Source organism: Dendrobates tinctorius, unplaced genomic scaffold, assembly GCF_039654945.1.
Source record: "Dendrobates tinctorius isolate UK_male_01 unplaced genomic scaffold, ASM3965494v1 ptg000126l, whole genome shotgun sequence".
Taxonomy (NCBI): Eukaryota; Metazoa; Chordata; class Amphibia; order Anura; family Dendrobatidae; genus Dendrobates; species Dendrobates tinctorius.
The window spans coordinates 8,345,113-8,369,552 of NW_027361794.1; the positions used below are offsets into that span (position 1 = coordinate 8,345,113).

At 41.9% G+C, this 24,440-nt stretch overlaps 1 protein-coding gene across 3 annotated transcripts in view; it reads right to left on the reverse strand.

Annotated features, from left to right (window-relative positions):
* LOC141047044 (uncharacterized) overlaps window positions 1–24,440 on the reverse strand; it is a 39,576-nt gene that overhangs the window by 3,320 nt on the left and 11,816 nt on the right. The window contains exons 2-6 of one of the 3 annotated variants that reach the window (XM_073541969.1): window positions 23,561–23,714; window positions 23,248–23,427; window positions 23,040–23,163; window positions 22,863–22,960; window positions 22,574–22,664 (exon numbers count right to left, since the gene is read on the reverse strand). In XM_073541969.1, the coding sequence (XP_073398070.1) occupies window positions 22,574–22,664; window positions 22,863–22,960; window positions 23,040–23,163; window positions 23,248–23,427; window positions 23,561–23,656 (589 nt within the window). In that variant the 5' untranslated portion in view covers window positions 23,657–23,714. Of the gene's footprint in view, window positions 1–22,573; window positions 22,665–22,862; window positions 22,973–23,039; window positions 23,164–23,247; window positions 23,428–23,560; window positions 23,715–24,440 lie in introns of all 3 variants that reach the window. The other 2 variants (XM_073541968.1, XM_073541970.1) reach the window with 2 other exon arrangements.

Consider the following 24,440-nt stretch of genomic DNA (forward strand, 5'->3'; position numbering starts at 1 on the left):
TTAGTTATGTCCGCCCATCCCAAAAGCTGAATGAAAAAGGCTATTCCTGATAAATGCCGTTACGCTAATGTACCTGACGTGCCTCTACGCTTGAGCCGATTCAAAAGTTCTACTAACATATCGCATCTCGCCCAATCTCACGTATCAACAGGTCTTCCTTTAATTAACGAGCACCATTCTTCCTATGTCTTACCATAAACCTGCCAGGTAGCAGGAGTCATTGAGGCGCGGATTAAGGGCATCAGTGATTGGCCACCGTGTCCCAAAGGGAAGGAGGACACTGTAGGCCCGATGGTTGTGCGTTGGGGAGGAAAAATTTGAAGGCCTGCCAATCGGAAGATAACAGAGCGTTAACAATTATCATTTAGAATAGACATAACTCTGGCACGGCACCAGATGTTGTGTCTAAGGCATAATAGTGGTATGTGGTGCAACAGCGCGAGAACGGGCGGGGAAGAAGAGGACATGCTGTTTAAGCTATTTGCGGTTCCCAGGTGTTTGGTTAAAGTTCTGATGTTCGCATTTTTTAATTGGGTACCCCAAAGCTCCACTGATGTTACTAACAAAAAAATTTCTAACAGTGCTGGGTTGCGGCCCCAGGTGCCTGTGGTCCATAAGTCTGGCCAGCTGCTTTTGCACCATTGGTCCTTGTAGATTATGACAAAACCATTTGTGATATCTACGCCTACTGCTAGACCTAAATCCTTGCTTGGCCTCTCCTGCACCATGACGCATGTATGCCCATTGTAGGATTTTAACAATGTCCTCCAGGCTAGCAAATCCTCCTTAAGGGAGCGGTTGAGTCTTATTCTGTGTCCCGACTGGGCAATGCCCTTTGTTGCTTGCGATAATCGGCATGAAAAAAGCTCTGCTCACTGGCATAACACAACAAGCAGTTAAGCAAACCTAGCAGAGACTGCATTTGCTGAAGAGTGACTGTTTTAGCTTCGTGGAAACTTTCTACCATTTGCAGTGTTTTTGTAATTTATCTGCTGGAAACTGAAAAATGAAAAACCATTGCATTGGTATTTATTTCGATGCCGAGGAAAGGTAGCACGTTGCAGGGGCCTACTTTTTTTTGGTGATAGTGATGCTCCGATGTGCCGATATATGAACTTAAGTATTTGGAGGAGCAGAGTTTGGAGTCCCTAGGTCCGACGAGCAAAAAGTCAACAAAGTAGTGGATTTTTTAATTGAATCATAGAGTTGGAAGGGACCTCCATGGCAGTCTGGTCCACCCCCCTGCTCAAAGCAGGATTCGCTAAATCATCCCAGACAGGTATCTGTCCAGCCTCTGTTTGAAGACTTCTATTCAAGAACTCACCACCTCTTGTGGCAGCCTGTTCCACTCATTGATCACTCTAACTGTCAAAAAGTTTTTTCTAATATCTAATCTGAGTCTCCTCCCATTCAGTTTCATTCCATTGCTTCTAGTCTTTCCTTGTGCAAACGAGAATAAAGATGATCCTTCTACAATGTGATAGCCCTTGAGATATTTGTAAACAGCTATTAAGTCTCCTCTCAGTCTTCTCTTCTGCAAGCTAAACATTCCCAAATCCTGCAACCTTTCCTCATAAGACAGGGTTTGCAGACTGGTCACCATTCTGGTCGCTCTTTTCTGAACTTGCTCCAGTTTGTTGATGTCTTTTTCAAAATGTGGTGCCCAAAACTGGGCGCAGTATTCCAGATGAGGTCTGACCAAAGAGGAGTAGAGGGCAATAATGACGCACATGTGATCTAGACTGTATGCTTCTGTTAATACATCCTAGATTTGCATTTGCCTTTTTTTCTGCTGCATCACACTGTTGACTCATATACAGTCTGTGATCTATTAGTATACTCAAGTCTTTTTCACATGTGCTGTTGCTTAGCCCTATTCCTCCCATTCTCTATATTGCTGCCTGTTTCGTATCGTACTACCGAGTGTAGGAAGGTAATGAAGAGCTTGAAGTAGTGACGTGAAATGGAGCAGCCCAACGGAAGGCACATATCAAATTAAAACTGCTGGTCCACCTTACAGCCCAACAACTGTAAGCATTCCGGGTGCATGGGTAATAGGCAGAAAACTGACTAAATCGGATAGGGCACCGGGCACAGCTGTGCACACGAGTTCGACTGCTCTGTCAAATGAAGCGTAGGTTACGGACGCCTCTTACGGGGGTATCGCTTCGTTTACCAAATAGAATCATAGAATCATAGAATCGTAGAGTTGGAAGGGACCTCCTGGGCCATCTGGTCCAACCCCCTGCTCAAAGCAGGATTCGCTAAATCATCCCAGTCAGATGTCTGTCCAGCCTCTGTTTGAAGACTTCCATTGAAGGAGAACTCACCACTTCTCGTGGCAGCCTGTTCCACTCATTGATCACTCTAACTGTCAAAAAGTTTTTTCTAATATCTAATCTGTGTCTCCTCCCATTCAGTTTCATCCCATTGCTTCTAGTCTTTCCTTGTGCAAATGAGAATAAAGTTGATCCTTCTACAATGTGACAGCCCTTTAGATATTTGTAGACAGCAATTAAGTCTCCTCTCAGTCTTCTCTTTTGCAAACTAAACATTCCCAAATCCTGCAACCTTTCCTCATAAGACAGGGTTTGCAGACCGGTCACCATTCTGGTCGCTCTTTTCTGAACTTGCTCCAGTTTGTTGATGTCTTTTTTAAAATGTGGTGCCCAAAACTGGACACAATATTCCAGATGAGGTCTGACCAAAGAGGAGTAGAGGGAAATAATGACTTCACGTGATCTAGACTGTATGCTTCTGTTAATACATCCTAGAACTGCATTTGCCTTTTTTGCTGCTGCATCACACTGTTGACTCATATTCAGTCTGTGATCTATTAGTATACCCAAGTCTTTTTCACATGTGCTGTCACTTAGCCCTATTCCTCCCATTCTATATATGCTTTTTTCATTTTTATTGCCCAGATGTAGTACTTTGCATTTCTCCCTGTTAAAAACCATTCTGTTAGTTACTGCCCACTTCTCCAGTTTATTTAAATCTTTTTGAATCCTCTCTCTCTCTTCTCTAGTATTAGCTATCCCTCCTAGCTTTGTGTCATCAGCAAATTTAATCAGTTTACCCTCAATTCCTTCATCTAAATCGTTGATAAAGATGTTGAACAATACAGGGCCCAGGACAGAGCCCTGTGGTACCCCACTTGAGACATTCTTCCAACTGGATGTGCAGCCATTTACGACCACTCTTTGGGTCCGATCACTAAGCCAGCTTTGAATCCACCTAACAGTTGCCTTGTCCATTCCATACTTAGTCATTTTTTCAATAAGGATTGTATGAGAGACTTTGTCAAATGCTTTGCTGAAGTCAAGATATACTATATCTACAGCATTTCCTTGATCCACCCAATCAGTGATACCGTCATAGAAGGAAATTAAGTTAGTCTGACATGACTTATTAGTTACAAACCCATGCTGACTCTGTTTGATCACTTCATTCTTATCCAGGTATTGACTTACATGTTGTTTAATAATTTGTTCAAAGATCTTTCCTGGTATAGAAGTCAGACTCACCGGCCTATAGTTGCCTGGGTCCACCTTCTTCCCCTTTTTGAAGATAGGAACAACATTTGCTCTTCTCCAGTCTTCTGGCACTTCTCCTGTTCTCCAAGAATTTTCAAAGATTATGGAGAGTGGTTCAGAAATTTCTTCTGCTATCTCCTTCAGTACTCTGGGGTGTAATTCATCTGGACCTGGAGACTTGAATTCATTTAGGTTAGCTAAGTGTTTCCTCACTATCTTTCTGTTTATAGATATCCTGGATTCTTCTATTCCCTTAATAGGACAGTGAATAACAGTTGGTGTTACATTTCCTTTCTGAGAGAAAACAGATGCAAAATAGGAATTTAAAAGTTCAGCCTTCTCAACATCCTGTCTTACCATTTCATCATTTTCATCCTGTAAAAATCCTATAGCATCTTTGACTTTTCTTTTACTTTTGACATATCCCCAAAATCCTTTATTATTGCTTTTGACATCTCTTGCAAGCCTCAATTCATTTTCAGCTTTAGCTAATCTGATTTGTGCCCTGCAGATTCTGCAGACAGCATTATATTCTTCTTTAGATATGCCTCCCTCTTTCCATTTTATAAACATTTTTTTCTTCCTTTTTAGCATGTGCTTAAGTTCTGTGTTCACCCATCCTGGTTTCCTTAAGTGCTTCCTATTCTTCCCTCTTTTCGGAATTGTTAACAACTGTGCTTTGAGAATTTCATTTTTCAAGATTTCCCATCCTTCCTGGACATTTTTGTCTTTAAGGATATCCAGCCATTGGATCCCTCCAATTCTCTTTCTGAATCCCTTAAAATCTGCCTTTCTGAAATCTAACCTTGACGTCTGAGTCTTCACAGGTCTTCCGCCTCTAGTTATCCAAAATTCTAAAATAGCATGGTCGCTACCTCCTAGGGTTCCAGCCACTTTTACCTCCTCAACCATTTCCTCCCTGTTTATAAGGATTAGATCCAAGGTAGCAGTTCCCCTTGTTTTCTCCCCTACCTTTTGGAAGATAAAGTTGTCAGCAAGAGAGGATAAGAATTTCCTTGACCTGTTAGTTTTGCCTGAGAGAGATTCCCAACAAATGTCTGGATAGTTGAAATCTCCCATGACAACTATGTCATATTTTTTGGAGAACTTGGCCATTTGATGCATAAAGAGTTCATCCATATCTTCAGCTTGCACAGGCGGCCTGTAGTAAATGCCTACAATGGTGTCCTTTCCATTGTTCTGTCCTTGTATTCTTACCCAAACAGTTTCCACAGAACTCCCAGTCTCTGAAGCTTCAATCTCTGTGCAGATATACGCGTTTCTAACATACAATGCAACACATCCTCCTCGTTTATCAAGTCTGTTTCTTGCAAATAAGTTGTATCCTTCTAGTCTTGTATTCCAATCATGTGTATCGTCCCACCAAGTTTCAGTGATTCCAATGACATCATATTTCTTTTCCTGTGTTAGTAGTTCCAATTCTCCTTGTTTGTTGCCCATGCTTTGTGCATTAGTATAGAAACATTTTAGTTTGTGATTGGTTTCTCTTTCTCCAATATTTTTATTAATTAGATTCTTTCGTCTTTGTTCTTCCTTTCCACTTCTATTAGCAGAGTTCTCAATAGCATTTGTCAGGTGTATGGCTTTTTCTGGTCTTTTGCTTCCCTTCCCATGTTGTTCTAGTTTAAAGCTCTCCTTACAAGTGTAGCAAGGCGACTTCCAAATACATGCTTTCCAGTCTTCGTAAGGTGCACCCCATCTCTAGCAAGTAGTCCATCGTATAAGTAGTTCACTCCGTGATCCAGAAATCCAAATCGTTGCTGACGGCACCATCGACGTAGCCAGTTGTTCACCTGCAGAATCTTATTCCACCTCCTTGTTCCATGGCCATCCACTGGGAGGATGGAAGAGAAGACCACCTGCGCTCCCAGTTCTTTCACTTTCTTGCCTAAGTCTTCAAAGTCTCTGCAGATGGTTTCCAGGTCGTTTCTTGCGGTGTCATTTGGGTAGGATAGGTGATGTATCAGCTGGTATTTTCTGGGTTCCCTTTTTAGGCAAGATGCCTAAGGGTGAGATTCTGAAATTCCTGAATGGCAATGTTTTAAATGGGCTCACCATCCCGCTTATCTTTACCTCTTTTTTGATTTCCTGATGTAAAATTTTGGTGGAAATCGCGCTCCGATTTTGGTTTACTTGCCGATGTTGTTATCTGACTAAATTTGGGGGGATATTCACCGTGGTTATGCCTCGTAATTGCTCCATTTGCGGGTACACCTTGGTGCAAGGTGCCCACCTCCACAGGTTGAGCAGAGAGTAATAAGTGGCTGAAGGGAGATGTAACAACGGCTGTTGCGTAATTAGTGATTCATGGTCATTGATGGAAGAAAGGGGAACAGTTTCTGTGACAGCATGAGTCGTAACCACGCATCTGTTGCTTTCACTCCCCATAGTCTTTGTAATAAATGGCTTGTTCGGCATTAATTCATTATTCATTCATTACACAGGTCAACGAAAAAAATTTTTTTTTCTGGTGTCCAAAATATTTTAATGAATTTGGGGTATTTTTGGGGTGCTGATTCTGAATATGTCATCAGTTTTGCCAGATTGGCTCAAGTTTTTGAGATTTTTGGTATCTTATTTATAGCACTTGTTGGTAAATGCGACGCATCATCTCATTAATTTCTTTGGATTAGTACTTGAACTGAGCAGTTCTCAATATAGTTTTGTGTTAATTAGTGTTCTAAAAGTTTGTTCATAGCTTGATTTTTGCACTAACTTTATGTTGTTGTCTGTTTTCCAGTGAAAAGCATGAACTCATCATGAAGAAGTTGTCTTAACGATCCAGACTCATTCTGTTACATTTGTGGTGAATATACACTGCCAAAACATAGAAGAAACATAACAGACTTCGTAAAAAAAGTGTATTTTGCCTATTTTGGGGTTATGCTTGGGGACCAAGACAAGTTTTGGGCACCACACATAGTGTGCAAAGCATGTATCGAATTATTACGAAAATGGAGCAAAGGACAAAGAAAAAGCTTCAAATTTGGTGTTCCAATGGTGTGGAGAGAGCCAAAAAATCATCATGATGACTGTTATTTCTGTGCAGTGCAAGTGCAAGGATTCAATAAGCATAAGAAACGAAAATGGGAGTAACATGGAATCTGCAAGAAGGCCTGTCCCTCATTGTGAAGATGTGCCTGTACCTGTGTTTACCATAAATAACAGTCATCATGATGATTTTTTGGCTCTCTCCACACCATTGGAACACCAAATTTGAAGCTTTTTCTTTGTCCTTTGCTCCATTTTCGTAATAATTCGATACATGCTTTGCACACTATGTGTGGTGCCCAAAACTTGTCTTGGTCCCCAAGCATAACCCCAAAATAGGCAAAATACACTTTTTTTACGAAGTCTGTTATGTTTCTTCTATGTTTTGGCAGTGTATATTCACCACAAATGTAACAGAATGAGTCTGGATCGTTAAGACAACTTCTTCATGATGAGTTCATGCTTTTCACTGGAAAACAGACAACAACATAAAGTTAGTGCAAAAATCAAGCTATGAACAAACTTTTAGAACACTAATTAACACAAAACTATATTGAGAACTGCTCAGTTCAAGTACTAATCCAAAGAAATTAATGAGATGATGCGTCGCATTTACCAACAAGTGCTATAAATAAGATACCAAAAATCTCAAAAACTTGAGCCAATCTGGCAAAACTGATGACATATTCAGAATCAGCACCCCAAAAATACCCTAAATTCGATGAAATATCTTTGGCACCAAAAATGCTGTTGACCAGTGTTATAAATGGCTCGTTCGGCATTGAAGCATTAATAATTTTTTTTTGTAGTAGATGCCTTTTTCAGCATTGATTCATTATTGATAATGAATCAACATACCTGAGCCCGAGTGACTCCCGATGGGGGGAACTCCAGGGTTAATCTGGTAGTTGGATTGTCTGGTAGTCCTGGGTGATGACTCACTCTGACTGTCAGTCATTGATGGACCTCTGGTGTCTGCCGTGTGCTCGTGACCGCCTATTGTGACGCTCAGATGCGTCAGACCGATCAGATAAGGACAGGGAAGGTCATCTAGCGGAACAAAACCTGTGGTGGCTCCTATGTGATGTGTGTGTCTGCGATGGTAGCATGATGAATGGCTCTTAGAGGGATAGTGGGAATGGTGACAGGAGTCGTCTGAGGAGTGGGAGGTCATGCGGTGTCCACGTCTGGAACTGCTGCAACTATGGGGTGTGTTAGGGGCATTCACAGCAGCCACGAGGGGTTCACTAAGTGTATTCGGGGCCCTGGAAAGTAGAGGTGTGCTGTGTCGCGTGGGAGGTAGCGTTACGTTGCTATATTCAAGATTAAAGGCAGTATATGGGATGGCAAGGGTTAATGTACCTTTTTTTATTGTGTTAGTGGGGGCATTAGTAGTGTCTCGGATGTTTGGTGCAATCACATGTATGGTACCATTGATATGTTGCTGCAGAGCGCACCGATCGGTCGGATTGGACCAATTAGTGTGCTCTGCAGCAGTATTGAGGGAACTTGGTCCCATCTCCAAGCCTCCCCGTGCAGGTACTTCAACTGCGCCTGCACAGGAGATGGAAGGGACTGGGCCTGGGCTGCGCCTGGAATGCTGTGACGCCGGCCGGAAGTCATGTGTGTGTTGGTGGGCGGGTCACGGATATGACGATAGGACAAACGGTGGAAACTGTGTCTAAGCTGACGTCCAGCACCACTGACCACCTATGCTTCACAGGGAGCTGACATACTGATATATGGAATCCACTATAGTGACAGAAAATTCTATTACAAGCCTCGTTTTCAACATAGCAGGTTCTGCCATCAGCTACTCTGGACTGTCGTGAATTTACAGTATCCTACCATAATAGGAATCCATCAGTTCTTCAGGATTTTTTTTTTCCCTACATTAATACACAATATCCCATTACTATAGGGAGCTGGACAGCTCACCTATAATCTACTATAAACAGGGTATTAAGCTTGACCTTCATATTACCACAACAATTTTAAGCAGTTGGACTGATGAAGGCCATGTAGGCAGGTTAGTTTGCAGACTGCGCAAATAAAAATTATCTTCTACTTACGCCTTAAGTTGAGTGCCAAGTTATTCTTTATTATTGAATATGACGCACCGACACCGGCCAGAAGTTATGAGTGGATAAGCATTGGAGCTGCACAGGAAGAGATGCGGGGGATGTGGGTGGAGCCTCGTGGGGGGTGTGGACGGAGCCTCACCGGGATGTGGGCGGAGCCTAGGCCCGGCACGTCCTGGCCTGCACCCCTGCGAGTCACAGAAAAGGGGGCGCTGCATGGAATAGGCCCAAGCCGAGGCCTAAATTTCAAAGCCGACCGCTCGTGTACAAGGGAGAAGCAAGGCACTGAGACCGCCGCAGCACAGTGGAGCTGCGACCTAGAGGATTAAAACTGACCTGCCATACCGGAGGCCAGTGCAGAAGGGATAAGAGGAGAGGGGACTGGAGAATGTTCAGCCCAGCCTGGGGAGAGGACGGTGGCCCAGGGGATGAGGAAGCCAGGGGCACGGTTAGGGGGTCTTGAGAGGGCACAGATTTAAGAGCAAGCCTCCTATATATTCAGACATAGCTTGGGGATGCATTTATGTACTTTTTTCAAAGTACCTTGCAGTTATACATGGCAGTTATACAGGGCAGGAGACAGGTAAGACAACCTATTCCCAGTACATTTGGTTTGCAACAAAAATTCACCATATGCGTTTGCATTGTTTATATCCTGGTTTCTGCATTCACACACATCCACCGTCCATGCATTAACTCTTTACACTCCATCCACATCAGCCCCTCAGTCCTCTCCTCTCTGTATAGCACTCACTCTTTTCACATTGCTAAACTGCACAGATCCATTCAGTCACACCATTCAATACAAGAGAAGTTCTCACAAATCACTTAACCATCTGCTCACTCTTTCTATGCTCTATCTCCTAGTCGCAGGAGATCTCTCTACCAACCCCTGCCCCTCATGTTATAGTAAGTTGCACTCCTCTACAGCTACATTCAGAAACCCCTCAAATCTCATTAATATTCCCTGCGTGCCTTCTGTCTCTTTTAATTGTGCCCTTTGGAGTTCTCACTCAGTTTGTAATAAACTCTCCTTCATCCAAGACTTCTTCCATTCTGATTCTCTTAACCTTCTGGCTCTTACTGAAACCTGGATCCAGCAGTCGGACTCCACTTCTCTCATATCCCAAGATCGTATAACAGAGCAGGTGGAGGTGTTGGTTTGCTCCTATCACCAAAATGTACCTTTCAGGTTATCCCTAAAGTACCCTCACTTGTCTTCCCTCCATTTGAGGTCCATGTTGTCAGACGCTACATCCCCTTCTTCATGCGAATGGCGGTTGTGTATCATCCTCCGGGCCCCTCCCATCAGTTCCTGGATCACTTTGCCACTTGGCTTCCATATTTTCTTTCCTGTAACATCCTCATCCTCATTATGGGAGACGTTAACGTCCCCATTGCTTTTAACCTCTCCCTATCTGCTACTCACTTTTTATTTATAACCTTCTCTTTCAGCCTTTTGTAGCTTACTAACTCTCCTGCGCATGAAGTTGGAAACTCCCTCAACTTGTTCTTTTCCCAGCTTTACTCAGTGTATGATTTTAGAAACTCCCCTCTCCCGCTTTCTGGCCACAATGTTCTTTCATTCTCGGTTAAGAACTACCATCCCGCTCATGTCTCACCCATATACCATACTTATAGAAATATACAGGCCATTAACACCCAGAATCTTATGAAGAAGCAGTCATCATTGGTCCCTATCTCCTCTCTCTCATGTCCTCACTCTGCACTGAAGCATTATAATGAAGCACTGCAAAGTGCCCTGGATGAAACCGCACCTCCTATACATAGAACAACTCAGCACAGATGGCGACAACCCTGGCAGACACTGCAAATACGTTTCCTACAGCGGTGCTCCAGGTGTGCCAAACGTCTGTGGAGAAATGGAGAAAATCCAATCTACCCAAAGATTTCATCCATTATAAGTTTATGCTTAAAACATACAACACTGCCCTTAACCTCTCCAAACAAACCTATTTCAACACCCTCATCACCTCACTATCCAATAACCCTAAAAATCTCTGACACTTTTCATTCCCTACTCAACCCAAGAGTGCAGGCCCCAACCAAGGAACTCCACGCAGACGATCTGGCCAATTACTTCAAAGAAAAAAATTGACCATTTCAGACAGGAAATTTTCTCCCAATCCCCTCATACCATGCACTGTCCTCCGTCACACACTGCATCTAGCTCACTCTCTGATTTTGAACCAGTCACAGAAGAAGAAGTGAACAGACTCCTTGCATCTTCTCGCACTACTACTTGCACCAGAGACCCTATTCTGTAACATCTCCTCCAGTCCCTTTCCTCAGCTGTCACCACTCACCTAACAAAAATATTCAACCTCCTCTCTTTCGGTATCTTTCTCTCCTCATTTAAGCATGCCATGATACATCCATTACTTAAAAATCTATCCTTCGACCAAAACTGTGCTGTTAACTATAGACCTGTCTCTAATCTTCCCTTCATCTCTAAACTCCTTGAAAGCCTGGTCCACTCCCATCTTAACTGCTATATCTCAGATAACTCTCTTCTCAACCCTCTTCAATCTGGTTTTCACTCTTTACACTCTAACGAAACTGCCCTCACTAAAGTCTCTAATGGTCTACTAACAGCTAAATCTAATGGTCACTACTCCATGCTAATTCTCCTGGATCTCTCTGCAGCATTTTACATTGGCCTCAAGGACACCTGTTATGAATGAGTCACCGGAGGAGGAAAAAACAAAAATACAAGCTAAGTCCAGAAAACCGGAGAGGTTGGTAGCTAGCGGATTGCAGACCCCTGATCCTATTCACCACAACTAACAGTAGCCGTGGGGGGTTCCTACGGTGGTCCTAGACCCCTCGTCACAGCCGGAGAACTAAATAAGCCTAAAGAAAGAAAGGGGAAATCTAAACTGCCCCAGAGCAGACCCCAAAGCAAAAGACAGCCCCCAACATGTATTGTCGGTGAAAAACAGATGAAAACACAAACACAGACAGAAAGACAGGCTGAGCAAACGATGGGGCCCAACTAATTAGATAGGACAGGACAGAAAAGATGCTGGCTGCAATCCGCAAAAACCCTACCAAAAATGTCCCAACCGTCTGATAGGAAAAAAGGCCCTGAAGTCGCTAGACTTCAAAATCACTATATCAGCACTCAGGTATATTCTGAAAACAGAGCAAAGAAATCAACTGATTAGAGAGAAAAATGGAATTCAGCCAGTCCCAGCAAGGGCTGGCTGAACACAAACACTAAGAAAACCAGACAAAATCTCATGGAATAATAGCAGGGCAAAAACTTAGCTTTTAGTAGACAGGAACTAAACTGGATGCAAGAGCTCAGAGCAGAAAGGATCACCAGCAACCCTGCAGGGCGTCGTCTGCCTTATATCCACTCAGAGATTCCGGATGTCCAATCACACTCCACCTGTTCAGATGACAGGTTCTTCCCATCCAAATCAATTTCACTACCTCCTTTCACCAGCAGAGGGAGTTCAGACATCAAAGGTGAAGGAGAAAATGAACTCATAACAGACACCATTCTCTCCTGGTTCTCCTCCTACCTCTCTGACGGCTCTTTAATGTATTTTTTGCTAGTTCCTCCTCCTCTCATCTTCCCCTTACTGTTGGCGTTCCTCAAGGATCAGTCCTAGGCCCCCTCCTCTTCTCCTTCCATACTGACCCTATTGGACAAACAATCAGTAGATTTGTTTTCCAGTACCATCTCTACGGCTGTCTCCAATATCATGTCCTCCCTCTGAAACTGAACCTGTCAAAACTGAACTCCTTGTGTTTTCACCCTCAACTAACCTACCTATGCCCGACACTACCATTTCTGTGTGGTTCTACCATTACTCCCCAGCAACATGCCCGCTGTCTTGGGGTCATACTTGATTCAGAGCTTTCATTCACCCTCCCACGTCCGATCATTGGCTTCCTCTTGTTATCTGCACCTCTAAAACATTTCTAGAATTCGACTCTGCAAATACTCTTACTGTTTCTCTTATTCATTCTGATGTGGACTATTGTAACTCTCTACTAATCGGTCTCCCTCTTACCAAACTCTCCCCTCTCCAATCTGTCTTTAATGCTGCAGCCAGGATCATATTCCTCACCAACCGTTACACCGATGCCACCACCTTGTGCCAGTCATTACACTGGTTACGCATCTACTCCAGAATTCAGTATAAACTTATTACCCTCACCCACAAAGCACTCCATGGCTCAGCACCACCCTACATCTCCTCCCTCTTCTCAGTCTACCACCCTACCCATGCCCTCCGTTCAGCTAATGATCTGAGATTAACATCCTCTATAATCAGAATCTCCCACTCTTGTCTGCAAGACTTTTCACGTGCTGCACCAATTTTTTGGAATGCACTACCCAGGTTATTTCGATTAATCCCTAATCCCCACAGTTTTAAGCATGCCCTATAAGCACATTTCTTCAGACTGGTCTACCACCTCAACACAATAATCTAACTATCCATGTGATGCTCACCGCCAGAGCCCACCTCAAAGCAGGGGATACTGACCGCTGACATACTATCCCGTCAGTGGTCAGTAAGGAGTTAAGGGTCACCAATCTAACCCAAGAAGAGGTGCGAAACCAGTTAAATAAAATTAAAATAAATAAATCTCTGGGTCTGGAAGGCATACACCCATGAGTACTAAGAAAACTAAGAAATGTAATAGACAAACCATTATTTCTTATATTTAGTGACTCTATAGCAACGTGGTCTGTTCCACAGGACTGGTACATAGCAAATGTGTCACCAATATTCAAAAAGGCCTCTGAAAGTGAACATGGAAATTATAGGCCAGTAAGTCTAACCTCTATTGTTGCATGGGATTATGAGGAATCCCTCCTGTCAAACCAATCTAATCAGTTCTTATGAAGAGGTAAGCTATAGACTGGACCAATGTGAGTCATTGGATGTGGTATATCTTGATTTTTCCAAAGCATTTGATACCATGCCACACAAGAAGTTGGTATACAAAATGAGAATGTTGGGTCTGGGGGAAAATCTGTGTAAATGGTTAAGCAACTGGCTTAGTGATAGAAGGCAGAGGGTGGTTATAAAAGGTATATTCTCTAATTGGGTTGCTGTGACCAATTAGGTATCGCAGGGGTCGGTGTTGGGACCTATTCTCTTCAACATATTTATTAGCAATCTGGTAGAAGGTTTACACAGTAAAATATCAATATTTGCAGATGATACAAAACTATGTAAAGCAGTCAATCCAAGAAAAGATAGTATTCTGCTACAGCTGGATCTGGATAAGTTGGAAACTTGGGCCGAAAGGTGGCAGATGGGGTTTAACAATGTCAGGAATTATGATGTAATGTCTTATTGTTCAATCACACATACAGAGCTCTGCTGCATCATCTGGGTTTGGAAGGGATAGGCAGGCACAGCTTACAGACATTCCTCTTCACTAAGCTGTGACCCCTCTCCCTCTCCACTGCTATATAGCTGTGTAACATGAGACCCTAGCGTGCCAGCAGCAGCGCAAAGAGCAGTTACGATCCTTAACTGGTTGGAAGCAGTTCTTGAACCACATGTTCTCTTTGTCCTTGCAAGCTTGAATATCTTAACACCCAGTTTTCGCAGTGGCAAGAAACTTACATTTTTTGCACCTGCATCGGTAGAGCTGCCCACCGGTGGGTTTTGAAATGACGACAACCAGGAGGAGCCAAGAAATGGATTTCGACCTGATCGAACCACTCAGCCACACCATGTTTAGACTTAAGTGAAAGCTAATTTTGTCCTAAAACCTACAATACTTCTGTCACCCCGCTGTGAGCCTCGCAGCCCGAGTTATGGCACTCATAAGCTTTTTCATAACTTTCAAAAGGGGAGTGCATTCCATAGCTGCGCCCACTCAGTGAGGTCATGGGATATAGGAAATCAATGGATGGATATCATTAAGGACAAAAATGTCTAGGAGGATGGGAAATCTTGAAAAATGAGATTCTCAAAGCACAATCGTTAGCATCTCCAAAAAGACAGAAGAATAGGAAGCATTTAAGGAAACCAGGATGGATGAACACAGAACTTAAGTGCATGCTAAAAAAGAAAGAAATGTTTATCAAATGGAAAGAGGGAGGCATATCTAAAGAAGAATATAATGCTGTCTGCAGAACCTGCAGGGCACAAATCAGATTTACTAAAGCTGACAATGAATTAGGGTTTGCAAGAGACGTCAAATGCAATAAAAAAGGATTTTGGGGATATGCCAAATGTAAAAGAAAAGTCAAAGATGCTATAGGATTTTTACAGGAAGAAAATGATGAAATGGTACGACAGGATGTTGAGAAGGCCAAACTTTTAAGCTCCTATTTTGCATCTGTTTTCTCTCAGAAAGGAAATGTAACATCAACTGATCACGTACCATATTGAAGAAACAGGAATCTGGCACAGATGTATAACCTCAGGATAATGAAGCTGCACACACACCAGGGATTACGGGTGCCACTTCCAAAGAAAAAAGTTCTGTATATCCATAGTGAAGAAAGCAGATAGCCACTGACCGTACCGTGCAAAATAATCCTTTATTGTGGCATCATCATACCAACAGCAGGCAGATAAAACAATGGAGCAGAAAACAGATGACTATCATTTAATGCTACATAGTGCTTCGAAAAGTCACAACTGATCTTCACTGTCATATTAAGGGAATCGAAGAATCCAGGATATCTATAAACAGAAAGATAGTGAGGAAACACTTAGCTAACCTAAATGAATTCAAGTCTCCAGGTTCAGATGAATTACACCCCAGAGTACTGAAGGAGATAGCAGAATAAATTTTTGAACCATTCTCCATAATCTTTGAAAAGTCTTGAAGAACAGGAGAAGTCCCATAAGACTGGAGAAGAGCAAATGTTGTTCCTATCTTCAAAAAGGATAAAAAGGTGGACCCAGGGAACTATAGGTCGGTGTGTCTGACTTCTATACCAGGAAAGATCTTTGAACAAATTATTAAACAACATGTATGTAAGTAACTGGATAAGAATGAAGTGATTAAACAGAGTCAGCATGGGTTTGTAACTAAGTCATGTCAGACTAACTTAATTTCATTCTATGACAGAGCTACTGACTGGGTGGATCAGGGAAATGCTGTAGATATAGTATATCTTGACTTCAGCAAAGCATTTGACAAAGTATCTCATACAATCCTTATTAAAAAATGACTAAGAATGGAATGGACAAGGCAACTGTTAGGTGGATTCATAACTGGCTTAGTGATCGGACCCAAAGAGTGGTCGTAAATGGCTGCACATCCAGTTGGAAGAATGTCTCAAGTGGGGTACAACAGGGCTCTGTCCTAGGTCCTGTATTATTCAACATCTTTATCAATGATTTAGATGAAGGAATTGAGGGTACACTGATTATATTTGCTGATGACACAAAGCTAGGAGGGATAGCTAATACTAGAGAAGAGAGAGGATTTAAAAAGATATAAATAAACTGGAGCAGTGGGCAGCAACTAACAGAATGTTTTTTTTAACATGGAAAAATGCAAAGTGCTACATCTGGGCAATAAAAATGAAAAAAGCATATACAGAATGGGAGGAATAGGGCTAAGCAACAGCACATGTGAAAAAGACTTGGGTATACTAATAAATCAAAAACTGAACATGAGTCAACAGTGTGATGCAGCAGCAGAAAAGGCAAATGCAATTCTAAGATATATTAACAGAAGCATACAGTCTAGATCACGTGAATCATTATTGCCCTCTATTCCTCTTTGGTCAGACCTCATCTGGAATACTGTGTCCAGTTTTGGGCACCACATTTTAAAAAAGACATTAACAAACTGGAGCAAGTTCAGAGAAGAGCGACCAGAATGGTGACCGGTCTGCAAAACATGTCCTATGAGGAACGGTTGCAGGATCTGGGAATGTATAGCTTGCAAAAGAGAAAATTGAGAGGAGACTTAATAGCTGTCTACAAATATCTGAAGGGCTGTCACACTGTAGAAGTATCATCTTTATTCTCATTTGCAGGAAGGAAAAACTAGAAGCAATGGGATGAAACTGAACAGGAGGAGACACAGATTAGATATTAAAAAATCATTTTGACAGTTAGGATGATCAATGAGTGGAACAGGCTGCCACAAGAGGTGGTGAGTTCTCCTTCAACAGAAGTCTTCAAACAGAGGCTGGACAGACATCTGTATGGGGATGATTTAGTGAATCCTGCTTTGAGCAGGGGTTTGGACTTGGTGGCCCAGAAGGACCCTTCAAATTCTACCATTCTATGATTTTAGGGTATAAGGTTATGAACCCCATTTAGGAAGTTGTATTTCTGCCTGGGGATCAGCTGTGGCAAGCTGTGCATTTTGACCTGCCACTCCCCATTGACTGATAAGTGCAAGTTCCCATTCTAATCCATTCTTATTTTGTAATTGCCTGTATATACTGTAATTATCTCGTATGTAACATCTTTTTTATATTTTTGTAAACACTGCCTATCTTTTCTGGAGTAAATATATAAAACTTTACTAGCTTAGTTTTCCTTGCTCTAAAACGTATTGCCACATCCTCCGTGCTAAAACTACGCTACTGTTAGGTTGACTCCTGAACCAATATTGATTTTAATATCAGAACTAGGAGCTGGTGGCATCAAAGTGTGTTCTGGGGTATTTGGGTAGTCTCTCGCAGTGACGGACAGAGGTTATTATGTGTGTATTACCCACCTGAGACTGGGGGCATACATACCACCCTCCCTGCAGAGTTCCAAATAGCCAGTCGACGACCAAGCAGCCATTCTGGCAACTACTTATCCTAGCTGTAGTTGCCTGACTGACCTGAGGGTAAGGGGTGCGCCAGAGAGCTGCAAGTTCCAAAACAGGAACTGAAAGTGGGATTGTAAAATAGGATCCCTGACAAGCAATGATAAATGTAAGGTTATACACATGGGAATAAAGAATCAATATCACCATTACACACTGAACAGGAAACCACTGGGTAAATCTGACATGGAGAAGGACTTGGGGATCCTAGTTAATGATAAACTTACCTGGAGCAGCCAGTGCCAGGCAGCGGCTGCCAAGGCAAACAGGATCATGGGGTGCATTAAAAGAGGTCTGGATACACATGATGAGAGCATTATACTGCCTCTGTACAAATTCCTGGTTAGACCGCATATGAAGTACTGTGTACAGTTTTGGGCAACGTTGCTCAGGAAGGATATAATGAAACTACAGCGAGTACAAAGGAGGGCAACAAAACTAATAATGGGGATGGGGGAACTACAATACAAGAGAGATTAGCAAAATTAGGATTATTTAGTCTAGAAAAAAGACTACTGAGGGGCAATCTAATAACCATGTATAAGTATATAAGGGGACGATACAAATATCTCGCCTAAGATCTGTTTATGCCAAGGAAGGTGATGATCACAAGGGGGCATTCTCTGCGTCTGGAGGAGAGAAGGTTTTTCCACCAACATAGAAGAGGATTCTTTACTGTTCGGTCAGTGAGAATCTAGAATTCCCTGCCTGAGGAGGTGGTGATGGCGAACTCAGTCGAGGGGTTCAAGAGAGACCTGGATGTCTTCCTGGAGCATAACAATATTGTATCTTACAGATTTTAGGTTCTGTAGAAGGACATAGATCTGGGGATTTATTCTACGGAATATAGGCTGAACTGGATGGACAAATGTCTTTTTTCGGCCTTGCTAACTATGTTACTATATATTTCATGAACACCTGATTTCTTACATTATGGATGGTCCTAATAATAAAAGCAATTGTTACCAGCCACCTTTCGTGTCCCCCCTATTTCCTCATAGATTGTAAGCTTGCGAGCAGGGCCCTCACTCCTCTTGGTATCTGTTGATCTATGTGTTTATTGTCATGCGGTAATGTCTATTGTCTGTACAAGTCTCCTCTAAAAAGTAAAGTGCTCGGGAATATGTTGGCGCTATAGAAATAAAAATTATTATTATTATTCCTGCTTCAGCCAATTGGAAAGCACCACACCCTACTAAAACTCGAAGCATATTGCCGGAAGCTGCCAGATACAGCCTTGTTCTCCTCTGGTTCAGCCATCTGTGCTCAGCTCCCGGCTTGTGTATTTGTTTCCTGTTGACTACTCTTGCATCTTCTGATTTTGTATTTTCTCTGCCATCCTAGTTGTGACCCAGCTATCTGACCATTCTTCTTGCCATGTTACACCACAGAACATCAAGTAAATTTAGAGCTCGAGCAATATTTTTCATTAAATGAGTTTCTTTAAAACGTATTAGACATTCATGACGACTCTTTATAATATTGCAGAGATGCGGTGTCTTCAAATTTAGATCTTGGGCATTAGGAAGAGGCAAAGGCGACCTTTTTTTAAAGACTACCACGAAGGTACAGGCTCACATAAGTGAGGCAGGCCAAGTCTAGAAGAACTCATACAAAATGAAAAACCATAAACAAATAGACATAGAACAAAAAAAAAACATGTTACATCCTCAACAACAACGGAGTATGAGGGGCAAGCTCCAATACCAAACAGGACTTTCACTCATTTATGGTGGACCATTGGAGCTACTATGAGTCCTGACCAGAAGAGTAGAGAAAGTATTTGTGCTCCCCATTTCAGGAGAGATTGTGCAGTAATCTGAATTCCTTAGAATTGAAAACATAACACTGGTCAACACAAAAAAATCATCAGCAAAGGTCGTATGTCAGTTTTATGGAGTTTGATGTACTGATTCCAAAAATATGCTTAGTTTTGCTCTATCACAAAGTTTCTTAGACAGAAGTATTTTTGTTTTCAATCTCTGTGGTTTTACCTATGTTATTCCCATTTCTTTGCTTGTCTTACTTAATTGTGAATTTTCTTACAGGGTCAACATCAGTAAAGGTTTTAGATATTTAGTGGGGAAATATCTACATATAGTTGGTCGGCTCATCGCATTTTTTTTTTAGCTTTTCACCACCATTGAACTGAACTTGCTCTACTGTTTGATCTGATTTAAAGGAAAAAAATGCCCCAACAGTGTATCAGTCATCCAAACAAATTCTACTATGTGTGTGGTTCTTTTACACCAAAAGGCCAAGTACGTTCAATCACTCATGATATTAAAAAGATGTACCAGATGTACTTTAAGTGTCCACTTGACAAAGACAAAAGTTGGGCCCCTCATGTGATATGCTCACGTTGTTCAAATGGTCTTCGTGACGGGTGGAATATGAGGAAAGTGGCTATGCCATTCTCTGTTCCCATGATTTGGAGATGACCCAAAAATCATAGTGATGACTGCTACTTTATTTTTGTGAAAACTGAAGGGCTTTTCTACAAAGAACAAACATAAGATTTATTACCCTGAACTTGAATCTGTGATTAGGCCAGTTTCACATGATGGTACCTTGCCAGTTCCTGTACCATCGTTGTCTGGGTTGGATGAATATGAAGTAGAATATGAAGACTTTGGAGCTGAATCTACTGGCGAAGACAAGGAGACCTCAAGTCAAGATGAGTATGTACCTGATGGAGCAGCCAGAACACTTTGCTCAACATGAATTAAATTATCTCAGAGACCTTCCATTGTCAAAAGATAAAGCTGAACTTCTTGCATCTAGGTTGAAACAGAAGAATCTTCTTCATGATGATGACAAAGTGTGTTATTACCGAAATAAGTAACACGCTAACACAATTTTTCACAGTTGATGGACCAATGGTGTACTGCAACAACGTGAATGGCCTCTTTGAAGAACTGAAGCAAGAGTATTTGGTTGCAGATTGGCGACTTCCCAGACAAGTTTGAAAGCAGTGTTGCATCACAATGGAAATATGAAACCATCAATCCCTATTGGTCACTCATGTCATCTAAAGGAAAGTTATGAAAATCTGTCCGTTGTTTTGGATGCTATACAATATAAGCATCACTAATGGAATATCTGTGGAGATTTGAAAGTGATTGGTCTGCTAATGGAAATGCCAGGAGGTTTCACAAAATATTGTTGCTTCTTGCGTTTATGGGACAGTAGAAATACAGTAGAGCATTATGTCCGTCATGATTGGGGACAGAGAAACATCTATGCTCCAGATAGAGACAATGTTCAGCATTATCCTTTAGTTGCTCCAACAAAAATCTTTCTTCCTCCACTACAGATAAAGTTGGGACTGGTTAAAACCTTTGTGATAGCCATGGGAAAGACAAATTCATATGGGTTCCAGGACACTTCACAGAAATTCTCCAGCATTTCACCAGCAAAACTGAAGGAAGGGGTATTTGTTAGTTCTCACATCAGAGAGCGTATGAGAGATGATGTGTCTGAAGGAACTCTAAATGATAAGGAATTGAGATCTTGGAAAAGCTTCAAGTGGATCTGTGAAAACTTCTTAGGAAAACAAAAATCTCCACAATATGTCGAAGGTGTTGAGGAACTGCTAAATGCATACCAGTGTCTTGGATGTCGCATGTCTCTGAAAATGCACTTTTTTGCATTCACATTTAGATTTCTTCCCTCAAAATCTTGGGGATGTAAGCGATGAACAAGGCGAGCGGTTTCACCAGGACATTAAAGTAATGGAGCACTGCTACCAGGGTTTTTGGAATGACTCAATGATGGAAGATTACTGTTGGATGTTATATAGGGACAACCCTGAAAATCATACCAACGACAGTCTAATGTCAAGCACTTTTAATTTCTGCTCATACTTTGGTTTCTATTTTGAAATTATTTTGGTTCAATAAAAGTTGTTTTGTAAGGTGAAGCGTTTTTTTTTTTCTGATATGTAGATTTCTGACTTCTTAATGTCACCAGTATATTTCCTATACCTTATAATAATGATGCTGCTCCATGGAAACTATACGTGCTACAGAAAAACTATATACATTTATGAAATCAAGACAAAAAGATGATTCAGAAAAGTACAAAGTCACCTGCGAGGATTACAAAAAAATTTTTTTTGTAGACCTGTGATTTATGACGTGGAGTCAATCCATGAAATCAGGGCTCGAGTCATTCCAACACATCTCCCGCAGGCATGAATAAATGTATATTACAGACATCAGCCACGCACAGTTTAGAGATATATCATGCAATGCAAAAGAACACGGTCAGAGGAACGCCAAGGACAGGAATGAATATTCCTTAATTCCACAACGCATTTCGACAGCAGAACGCCATCTTCATCAGGTCTCCACCTGATGAAGATGGCGTTCTGCTGTCGAAATGCATTGTGGAATAAAGGAATATTCATCACTGTCCTTGGCGCTCCTCTGACCGCGTTCTTTTGCATTGCATTCATCATCTCTCACTGAGGGTCTGCGACTGGTGCTGCCTTGGACTTGGCACCCTTCTAATCCAATGTGTAATGCTTTTATGTAGTTTTTCGCGACCCTGTTTGCAGTTGGTCAATTTTAAATTGAAAAGTCAGGATAAAGGGAAACTCTGTTGTTATTGTACAGAAATTCACACTTGGCCTCACTGCACATGTAATGTTACTGATCATAAAACGAAGTTTGGCCAGAAAAACTGGACCTGGTCTTGTAGGAACCATATGAGCACATTCAGCAGCACAGAAGGAGAGAAGGTAGATTCATCCAATAAGATATCAGGATTATAGGAAGCCAACAGCATCATTACTATACACTTTCTCTTAGAGGCCCATCTTAACATGTTTCTTCAAGTGATTTTCTAACTTGTCCATATATTCGACGTACGCGGTCATTTGTCTTTTTAGTTTATAGATCTGGGCAGGTAATGGTCAGCGTTTTCTAATCCCAGGGGGTAGGTGGATCCTCCAGGTTGTAACTTCTATAGAAAAGGCCTTTCAATGACCAACATCATTTCAACCGTTTTGGGTGGAGTAACATGTTGTGGTCTAACGGCAAAATAGTCATCACACAATTGTGATATGGTCAGACTACACCATCGATAAAGCAGCCACAGCCAGTGACTGAGAAGAATCTGTGACTTCTCTATATTTAGTGGTTACCTACTCACCTGACCGATTATAAGTTGTAATCTCCTCTTTACGCCGCTCATCATTCCTCACATATGTCTCTGTAGTATTAATATGGGTCAGCTCTTCACCCTAAAATAAATATTGTAAAAGTCACAGACAGATAGAGAAGTCACATCTATGATCAGCTCTAATCCTGCCATCTCCATTGTTCTCATTACACAAGTATAAAACATATAATACTGGAGGATAAAACAAGACTGAGCACAAGACCTTCACAGCCATGTACACATCATAGGGGAGATCTCATGACACCTTCTCTCCATCTACCTGATGATCCTGAGGAACATTAGGATCTTCTTGTTTACAGTCCTTTGGAAGAAGAGGATAGGGACATTTCTCTGATGTTGTCCTCTTACTGGATAGATCTGGAAGAAACACTTACAGGGACTGAATTCATTCTTTACATACAGATAAATATAGGCTGCGTGTATTTAATACTATTACCTGGTGATGTGAGGTGCTGGTGAATCTCCATCATGACGTCCTTGTACAGATCTCTGTGTCGTTCTAAATACTCCCACTCCTCCTTGGAGAAATAGACAGCGACATCCTGACTCCTTATAGGAACCTGACACATACAATGATAACGTCATCCCCACCGATCCCTTCATAGCATTATTGTATAATTTTACAGCATTCCCAACAATGTCACCTCTCCAGTCAGCAGCTCAATTATCTTGTATGTGAGTTCTAGGATCTTCTGGTCATTGATGTCTTCATGTATCATGGGGTGAGGAGGAGGCCCCGTGATTGGGCTCAGGAGTGTTCCCCTTCCCTCAGACACAGGGTCCTGACAGCGCTCACTAGAGGTCTTCTTCACTACTGTGTAATCCTGGTTACGGAGAGACACATTAATAAATCTCACTACAGACATTTCCAGAGTCCTCACCTCTCCAGTTCTGTCCATCTCTTATTTCCATACATAAGAATGAATGATGTAATGTGACGTCATCAGAATCTCTCACCTCTCCAGTAAGCCGGAAGAGGATCTCTAGGGTGAGGTGTAATATCCTCTCCGCCATCTTGGCTCTGTTCATATGCATCCTTGATGAGTAAATCATGAAAATTCTCTTATATAGAATATCTCCACTGAGAGGATCCGATATTGTAGAGACCTAACTGAGAAGATGAAACGATGTACCTTCATAAAAATCCCATGTAATGAGGTCAACCAGAAGAAAGTATAAGGCTAGCAGGCTTATTCAGGCTGGTGTTCAGACCTGGTGAGACAGAATATACCATCCCTGCTGTGGACTGAATCCTGGTCCTTGAGAACTCCCCTCCCCCTCTCCCACATGGTATGCCATTGACTGAGAACTGTAAGTTCATCCTTTAATCCCTTTTTATTTTGCAATTACCTGCATATATTTTAATTGTCTCGTTTGTGACATCTTTTTATATTTTTGTAAAAACGGTCTATATTTTCTGAAGTAAAACTATAAAAATTTACTAGCTTTGTTTTCCTTGCTCTATAAACATATTGCCATGACCTCCACGCTAAAACTATGCTACTGTGTGGGTTGGCTCCTGATATGATGTTAATTTTAATTGTCCAACCAGGAGCTGGTGGCAGCAAAGTCTGTTCTGGGGTATTTGGGAGATTCTGGCAGTGACGGAACAAAGGTTTTATGTGTGTATTTCCTGCCTGAGTCTGGGGATATACATACCGCACCCACTGCAGAGTGCCTAATAGCCAGTACACAGCAAGGCAGCCTTTCTGGCGACTACTTATCCTAGGTGTAGTTCCCTGCCTGAGAGCTGCAAGTTCCAAACTGGAACTGGAAAGTGGGATATAAGAAATCCCTGGCGAACTAGGGGCAACTAAAGCAACCCGGTTCGAGACAA